Genomic DNA, 9,144 nt, shown 5'->3' with positions numbered 1-9,144 from the left:
TTGTGTTGTTCTCGCAATAATGCTAGTTAGTGTGTCCACTACCTTGTTTTTTGTGTGTGTGTGCCGCTATCACTGATCATTCAAAACCTTTTTCTTTTTCTTTTTTTAATTTTAAAGCGATTTAAAAACTTTACCAAAAATATATATATAATTTTGGTTCTAAGTTCTAACTTCTAAATCTGGAGAACTGCTTTGTGGGTACGCACTTCCGAGTTCCGATAATTCTTTTTTCGGTTCGAGACGAAAAGATAATTGTTCTCTGACAATTGCTTGTGGTTTTATATATAATCTAATCTGGTATAGAATGTTTTATATTTTTAGGGTAAATTGTTCAAATGGTCACCTAATTATGCTTGTGTTTTTGTTTTGGCCACTCAACTTTACAAATTTTCAATTTAGGCACTAGTATTTAAATTTGTTCTAAATTGATAATGGAAAGTCTTTTCTTAACTGGTATAATAACATATTTAGTCCTCAATTCTTAGTTATTATATCAATTTGGTCCTAATTTTGAACAATTCAATAAATTTATCCCTTCATATTTATAAATTCTATCAATTTGATCCTTAAACTTTCTAACCAAAACTTTTAGCTCTTAAAACAGAGACATTCAACATCTATTAATTGTCTTTATTTATAGTTGAAATTATCCAATTCGTACATAACCCTTTTTGTTTATGTTTTTAAGAAATTAAAGTTAGAAATTAATTAAAATAATAGAAAATACAATTTTAAATATATAATATATAATAAAATTATATAAAAATTTAATATTTGTAAAAATAATTTTTGTTTTTAATCCATTGGTAAATAATTTAACTCTAAATTATGTTATTAGTGATACGTATTATTTATTATGGATTTAAAATTAAAATAAATAAGAAATAGAATACATGATAATCTCTTAATCGATTTATAAAATTAAAAACACTATCAATTAATTCTTTTACATTTTTCTTATGAAAATTTAAATGTTCATAATGTTTTATTATATAATTATTGTTTGAACAATTGGATTTTTCAAAGCTATATTTTTAACTCTGGATTTTATTTCCAAATTCAAAGGCCAACTTCTAGGATTATTTCTATGTACCTTGAAGGAAATATCATAACGTTAACAACAAGAGTAAATCTAAAGTATTTTTTTAAGGTTTTTCCATTTTCTTTAGACAAAATTTTATCAATTAAAGGGTTATAAAATATTATATTTAGAAGAAAACTAATGAAAAGAAAAGAAAAGAAAATAAAGTTTCAATATAAACCCATTGGTGTCGGAATTAACTCGAAAAATGACTTGTTAATCGAGAGAGGTTTTTTATAATAATGAGTAAATTATATAGTTGGTCACTTAATAATGACCATTTGTATAGCTTACCATAGATTTTATCCTATCAACTAATCATATAATAATGAGTAAATTATATAGTTGGTCACTTAATTTTTATAAGTTTTATTTTAGGCATTGAAATAAGAATTTTGCAATAAGGGTATTGTTCTTATAGATCTTTTTATTTTAGTCATTTGTTATTTGTTTGGGGTTAGCGATGTTATTGTACACATATTTTAGTCACTTAGCTTTAATAAATTTTCATTTTGGTCACTCTTATTTTCTTCTTCGTTTTTTCTTATATTTGATTTTAATTAAAAATTATGTTTCAAAACAACTATTATATGATATTTATTAATTATTATTTATTTAATTGATAAGTTTATTTTTTTAGAAATATTTATAAAAAACTTTCCACCTTTACCGAATTATGATTAAAATTAATAAAAGCTTAATTATTTAAAATAAGTCAGTTGTGAAAAAAATATCTATATATACTTTTTTTTTTTTTTTTTGTTTTAAAGGCTTGCAAAAAGTCGTTGAGCTAAAATATTATTAAGTTTTTGAAACCTCCATTTACCAAATATTATAATTAGAGAGTTTTATTACCTAATTTCTATTTGTGCCTAAATCAATTAAAAAATTTAGAACTCTATTTATTAAACACCCTATCTCTCAACAATTTATAGTTCAATTCTGATAACCCTAAAAAAATTCTAAAGTCAGTATTGTGTACAAGTTCTCTCAAAGACTTATTATAATTTAACTTTGGATAATTCCAATTATTAATCAGATTGTGGCATGTAATCTTTAATTCTTATTTATAGTTAATTTGAATAGATATTTAGTGCTTATAATTATTATTATTATTTTTGCTTAAAGCTTATAATTTTACTTAAAATATTCAATAATAAGATCATAATATGAAATATAAGTTAACTTATGCTTGCAAAAAAAAAAATCAAGCTTGGGTGCTGAAAAATTCCAAAAAATTGGGAATATATATATATATATATATAAAGTATAAAATGAGAAGCAGTGCCGTAGCATTTGAGCTTCATAGGAAGCTATGGAGGTTTAGGCCTCTCCATCACATTAAAAAGCCTACCTTTGAACGTCTTAATAAAAACACTAATAAAGCTCTTAACTTTCTTAAACAATACGTGTTACTCATTGGGACCGTAGACCGTAGTTGTATTGATTTGACTTTTTGATTTTTTTTCATAATAAGAATTTCTCCATTTTCTTCTCAACTAACCCCGCAGAATTCCACCTAAAACCCAGTTTCCATTGATTTTTCTTTTTTATCATTTTCTTTTGCTCTTTTCTATCCCAAAGAGAAATAGTTCTTCAGATCAATAAACCATGGAAGCAGCAGCAGCATCTTTATCTGGATCCAATATCTTCCATCGTAATTACAGATTTTCAAGGTTAGCCCTTTGTTTCTTTCTGGGTTTTGATCAAAGATTTATATATGAAGTTTTTGTTTCCCAATTTTTTTTTTGCTTTATTTTCCAGGTCGATTAATCGGCGCAGATATATTGCTTCTGGGTCACGCTATTTCTCAAATTCTGATTTGAATACTCAAAATCATAGCGTTTTCAAAGGACCCAATCTCAGTAATGTACAAATTCAAAAGAGAAATTTGAGGCTACAAATGAATTGCGCTCTGGGTGTTTGTACTTTCCCTGAAAATGTTATGGAATCTCATCACTCACATATTGTGGAAGAGAAACTTGGGGTCTTGCTTTTGAACCTTGGAGGTCCCGAGACACTTAATGATGTTCAACCCTTTTTGTATAACTTGTTTGCTGATCCTGTATGTTAGGTCTCCTTTGATCCTTTTAATAAACATTTCGGGGTTTTAATTTTAAGTTTCAATGGTGTGATTAATGTTTGTTTTATGTAGGATATTATACGGTTGCCTCGGCTATTGAGGTTTCTTCAACGACCATTGGCAAAGTTAATATCTGTTCTTAGAGCTCCTAAGAGCAAAGAAGGGTATGCTGCTATCGGTGGCGGTTCACCTTTGCGTAAAATAACCGATGAACAGGCAAGAATAGAAATCCTTCATTGTAGAAAAATTGGCATGTTACTTGATTCTAGGATAGTGTTGTATGAAAGTGAATTTGTTATGAACTGAATGACGTTTTTGGTTCGTGCTTAAAGGTAAAGCTTTTGTTGTTTGCATTTATTATTGTATTTCATAGCTTGAAGAATTTCTTAGATGTGGATGCTCTTAGCTTGATGTTGTTTTTTCCCTGAAGTGGACCGTGTTATGATTTGTGCTTTATGGTAAAAGCTTATGTTGTTTGCATTTCATTAGTTTACTTATAGCTACATGAATTTGTTTTGGTTGGATGCTCTTAGCTTGATGTTTTTTCCCCCCGAAGTGGACCATGTTATGATTTGTGCTTTACGGTAAAGCTTTCATTGTTTGCATTTCATTAGTGTATTTATAGCTTCAAAAATTTGTTTCAGTTGGATTCTTTTTGTTTGAAGTTTCTGTTATTTGTATGGATATATTCTTCCTTCCAAACTGAACTGTTTATGATTCGTGCTTTATGGTATTGTGGATGCCTTTAGCTTGAAGCTTTTGTTTTATGTATATCTATTGCGAAGTGAACAATGTTACCGGTTCGTGCTTTATGGTAAAGCTTTTGTTTTATTTTTTTGTTGTTTGTGTTTCATTAGTGTATTTATAGTATCGTGAATTTGTTTCAGTTGGATGCTCTTAGTTTGAAGTTTGTATTTCTTGTATGGATATTTTTTTACTAAGGCTCTCGTGCTTTACAGTAAAGCTTTTGTTGTTTGCATTTGGTAAGTGTATTTATATAGCTTGAAGAATTTGTTGCAGGTGGATGCTCTTAGCTTTGATGCTTTTGTTTTTCGTATGGATATTTGTTCTGAAGTGAACTGTGTTATGATTTGTGCTTTATGGTAAAGCTTTCATTGTTTGCATTTGATTATCATATTTTATAGCTTCAAGAATTTGGGTGCAGGCGGATGCTCTTAGAATGGCTTTGGAGGCAAAGAACATACGTGCTAATGTATATGTTGGAATGCGATATTGGTTCCCCTTCACCGAGGAAGCAATTGAACAGGTTTGGCATTTTGTTGGTCAACCAAAATTGCGTAGTTTTTAAGTTTCATAATCATTGGTAATGCTATGAACTTTTGTGATATTATATCGAAAAGGAAAATTTTATGTTGCTCCGAGTTTTTATTTTTCTTGAAGTAGCTGTGTCAATGCATATATGTGGACATGAGTATGGGATATGACACTCCGAGGATCCTCCAAAACAAATTCGTATCAGAAACTCTCACTTGAGTTTGAGTAATATACGAACACATTGACATGTCTTGGTGCAAGTTCTTGGTATCATATGAAAATGCCGTCGAAATTCATATAAATTGAAATTATACCTCTCGTTTTAACACTTAATGGTCTATCTCCAAAGTGCATCGAGTCTAAATTGCTTAGCTTTTCTTTTAACGGAACAGATTAAGCGGGACAGAATAACAAAGCTCGTTGTGCTGCCTCTATATCCTCAGTTCTCCATCTCCACAACCGGTTCCAGCATCCGTGTTCTCCAACGTATATTCAAGTAGGTTTTCGATAATTTGTGTTGCACCTTTCTGCTTAAAACATCCTTTACTTTATCTCCTTCGTAAATGGCTCTGAAATGCGGGTTTATGTTTCAGGGAAGATGCATATTTATCAAGACTACCTGTATCCGTCATTCTTTCATGGTATCAACGACAAGGTTATATTAACTCTATGGCTGACTTGATCGAGAAAGAGTTGGGTAAATTTGCAAAGCCTGAAGAGGTTTGTTGCACAAATTTGTTAATTGTAATTTGATATCCTCAAATTATGGTCCTCTGAACAACTTTATCATGACGGTTTCTAATATTCCTTCAAACTTTAGGTCATGATATTCTTTAGTGCCCACGGGGTACCTGTCAGCTATGTCGAGGAAGCTGGAGATCCATACAAAGATCAAATGGAGGAGTGTATCTACTTAATCATGCAAGAGCTGAAAGCTAGAGGGATTGGAAACGATCATACCCTCGCTTACCAGGTTTGTTTTAGAACCGAGTTTCTGCTTTCACTTCGGAAAACTGAAATCGTTATACTCAACTTACTCTTCACGCTATCCTCCCAGAGTCGAGTCGGTCCTGTCCAATGGCTAAAGCCCTATACCGATGAAGTTCTTGTCGAGATTGGTCAAAAAGGAGTGAAGAGTCTTCTAGCCGTTCCTATAAGGTGCGTTAGTTCGAAGAGTTCGTTCGATAATATTTGCTTTAATACTGGTTTATGTATTAGTTATATTAACTTTAACTTCCCATCTCAAATTCCAGCTTTGTGAGTGAACACATAGAGACTCTCGAAGAGATCGACATGGAATATAAACATTTAGCCCTCGAGTCCGGAATCAAGAATTGGGGTCGTGTTCCTGCTCTAGGTTGCAACTCTTTATTCATCACTGACTTAGCCGATGCTGTAGTCGAAGCTCTACCATCAGCAAAAGCCCTGTCAGCCTCAACGGAAAATGACGAAGAAGCTGAATATGATCCCTTAAGATACCTTGTCAAAATGTTCTTCGGCTCGATATTGGCATTTCTCTTACTATTGACACCAAAGGTAGTGCTTGCATTTAGGAATAGCCTCTTTTAGACAGAAGATTAAAGGAAAAAAAAAAAGCTTACTATGTTCATCAAGATTATAGGGGTCTTTGATTTTGATAAAAATTACAGGAACTTGTTTGAATGCCACTATTTTGGCTTTGCATAAAGAAAAAAGAGATTTTTGAGGACTAAGTTTCAATTTTTTTGAGTTTAGGGTATTTTCAAGTTAGCCAATCGAATCATTTTGAGTTTGATACTCGAGTGTGGAGCCTTTTACGTCAACTTTTTGTGATCAAACTGGATAGAATCGGATTTTGTATTCGAATTAATCTAGTTTGAAATTACGTGTTTGGGTCAAATCGATAGGTTACAAGAAACAATTTTTCATTGAGGTCTTGTTCTTTCTATTAAAAAATGGATAAGTTAATCTTTTTACTATATATAAGAAGTACAAACTTATCCTTCTATTAAAAATTAGATCCATTTCCACCATTAACAATATAAATTGATGAAATCTTATAACAAAAAAGATCAAATTACTTTTTCATCTAAGGTAATAGATATTAGAGGCCAACAAATATGGATTAACAGTTGGTTGCTTTTACAGTTTCCTCAACTTCGTACAAATCCAAAAAACTTCAACTTGAATGGACCAAATTCAGGAAATACATAATCACTTGACTCAAAAATCCTAAACCTCAATTTTGAATGATCTAACCCTCCCATTCACAGCTTTGAGCAAAACAATCTAACCCACATGCAATACCCCAATGCCTTTCATCTGCAATTCAATGTATCCTCCTTAACACTGCATCAAATTCAGAACATATATACAAGTATCATCATTAAGTTCAAAAATTCTCAGCAATTAATGAAAAACAAGTAAAAGACGCACGACAAGAGGGGGGGAATCGATTGATTGCAATGGATCAGCAATGAAGATTTTTGATCAAACGCAAAGGGAAAAAGCATTATGATGAGGCAACTGATTAGATATGTAGGGAGAAGTCTAGGCTAGTGTTTAATACTAAAAACACAGCCCACGCCTTTTTATTTCAACCCATATCAACAGCCATTGCTAATAAGCTTTAGGCATATTTGAATTTTGTTGTGGGAGAGGTTGCGCGAGTCGCACTGCAATGACTTTAAAACAAGGACTAGGGCCCTCTCCCTTTGCTTTTAACTTCGACGCCATTATCAACTACCAGCATAAGCTTTTTCCCTTTTGCTCAGACCTTTTACTTTACACCCATCATATCCATATCAATCATTTTCTACTATATACAATAATACATGCTACGATGAGGGAAACCAAAAAAATAAGTACACTAAATCAGAAACCACCGTAAAAGGCGTTCTCGACACGAGGACGCTTGGCTTCACTGCAAGATCAGGCGGCCAACCACCGGAAGAGGGAAGTGTCTGGCCACCATATTTGCATTGGTGGCTGTCGCCATTTGTGAGAGAGTATGGAAAAGGAAACCCTAGATGGCATACAGAGAGCGATTTTATAAGCAGTGGGAAGAAAAGGGGGAGCAAGCAACAATACTTTAGTTTAATGGGTCTAAACTCGAAGGCCGCGAGTGTTGTTTGCCTTTAAGATTAAACCCAACTACAGGTGTTTATGGTACATCTTCGGATTATATTAATATATTTTTTATTTTAAAATTAAATCTAATTTAAATATAAATTTAAAAATTCTTTTAATCCCGATCATATTTACAAATAGTTAATTTAAACTCTTATTATTTTAAATGTATATTTATTTTATTTTATTTTAATATTTTTTATTTATTATAATTTTATATATAATTTTTTTAATATTTTTAATGTTTACATTGTAGAAGTATTATATATTACTGTAGATTTAATTTTTGTGTTATAAATTACATAATATAAAAAAATAACATAATATAAAATATTATAAATTTAAGAAAACAAGGTAGTTCAAGTCGTTGAACATATTTTAAATGGGTTTATTTATTTGTCTAAATCCATTTTTCGTACATAATATTTTTACTCAAATCCTACCAAATTTCAATCGGGCCTTGGAGCTTAGGCAAGTAGCTCAGCCCATAAATAGGTCTAGACCCAACAAATACTTGCCTACCCACATTTTCAAAATGTCACACTTTCCTTCTATATATGTGTGTTAAAATATGTCATATGTTTATATATTCTTAATAAAATTAAAATTTAGTCCCTATATTTTTATTTATAAGAATTTAGTCATGTTATCTTTTAGATTTTAAAATTCAGGTCTAATTGTTAGCATTATTTTTTTTTTGTTAAATTAGTTGGCGTGACATTTTGAAATTATAAAAAATCACCTGACAGTAGTGTAACTGACAAAATGACAATATAATGAACCTAAATTTAATAAAATAAATTTAATTTTATTAATAGTTGGACTTGAATTATGAAATCTAAAAAGTAGAGGGACAAATTTTATAGAAATATAAGTATAGGACTAAATTTTAAATTTGTGAAGAGTACAGGGACCCATGGCATATTTAAACCATGCATATGTGGGGTAAAAATACCTCATTTATCCCTCTCAATTTCGATATTGAGTAAATCGGTCTCTCTAAAAAAGTCAAAGCAAGTTTCATCCTTGTTAATTTCGAAAGTGAGCAACTAAGAACAATTAATCAAAACATTAATGTTTTACGTCAATTCTACATAGACCTATTCAAGGGTTAAGTAGCCCGCCCGGCCTGACTTGGGTCAAGCTTGGATATGGATTTTTGTACCTTGACTCAGCAAGAATTCAATTTAAATAATAATAAAAAATATTTACTATTTTAAATTTAATTATAAAAGATATAAAATATCAATTAAAAATATATTATTTTCTTATTTTTTTGAACAATAAAATGGACTTTTTGGGCTGACCGGGTCAGCCTAAAAGTGGGCCTGGACATTAAACTTTTTTTGGAATAGGGTCTCGACCCGACCCATGGACAATTCTAAATCTACATATACTATATCGATGTAATAACAAAATCATCTCTTAAAATTTGCACATTATGTCAATTTGGTATTGATTTAACAAATTTAACCCACAATATTTGCACATCTTGTCAACGCTTATATAAAATATATAAACATCGAGAGAGTTTTACTTGAATATTATTTCTAATTTGTACTAATCAAGTTACAGATCGGATTGTTAATATGGTACA

The 9,144-nt window shown here is 30.8% G+C and overlaps 1 protein-coding gene and 1 long non-coding RNA gene across 2 annotated transcripts; one reads left to right on the top strand and one right to left on the bottom strand.

Moving 5' to 3' along the window:
• Window positions 1–2,424: 2,424 nt before the first annotated feature.
• Window positions 2,425–6,151, top strand: LOC105792971 (ferrochelatase-2, chloroplastic). Its single transcript, XM_012621852.2, has 9 exons — window positions 2,425–2,757; window positions 2,846–3,146; window positions 3,237–3,380; window positions 4,330–4,431; window positions 4,832–4,935; window positions 5,033–5,159; window positions 5,260–5,412; window positions 5,497–5,597; window positions 5,693–6,151. Exons 1-9 carry the CDS (start codon window positions 2,693–2,695, stop codon window positions 6,006–6,008), a joined length of 1,413 nt encoding a protein of 470 aa, XP_012477306.1. The 5' UTR covers window positions 2,425–2,692; the 3' UTR covers window positions 6,009–6,151.
• A 371-nt stretch (window positions 6,152–6,522) lies between these two features.
• LOC105792973 (uncharacterized) lies at window positions 6,523–7,561 on the bottom strand. The gene is made up of 2 exons (XR_008198678.1): window positions 7,304–7,561; window positions 6,523–6,767 (listed from the first exon to the last, which is right to left on the bottom strand). It is a non-coding gene; the product is annotated as an uncharacterized LOC105792973 (long non-coding RNA).
• Between the last annotated feature and the right edge of the window lie 1,583 nt (window positions 7,562–9,144).

This window comes from Gossypium raimondii, chromosome 8, assembly GCF_025698545.1.
Source record: "Gossypium raimondii isolate GPD5lz chromosome 8, ASM2569854v1, whole genome shotgun sequence".
Lineage (NCBI taxonomy): Eukaryota > Viridiplantae > Streptophyta > Magnoliopsida > Malvales > Malvaceae > Gossypium > Gossypium raimondii.
Note: the sequence above shows the minus strand (reverse complement) of the source record. Positions and strands in the feature narration are given on the sequence as shown.

Bases quoted from the DNA above. Each gene is read 5' to 3' on its own strand.
- LOC105792971 (XM_012621852.2), top strand. From the start codon at position 2,693: ATGGAAGCAGCAGCAGCATCTTTATCTGGATCCAATATCTTCCATCGT. The intron at 3,147-3,236 runs GTATGTTAGGTC...TGTTTTATGTAG, and splicing joins ATAACTTGTTTGCTGATCCT to GATATTATACGGTTGCCTCG. The intron at 5,598-5,692 runs GTGCGTTAGTTC...CTCAAATTCCAG, and splicing joins CTTCTAGCCGTTCCTATAAG to CTTTGTGAGTGAACACATAG.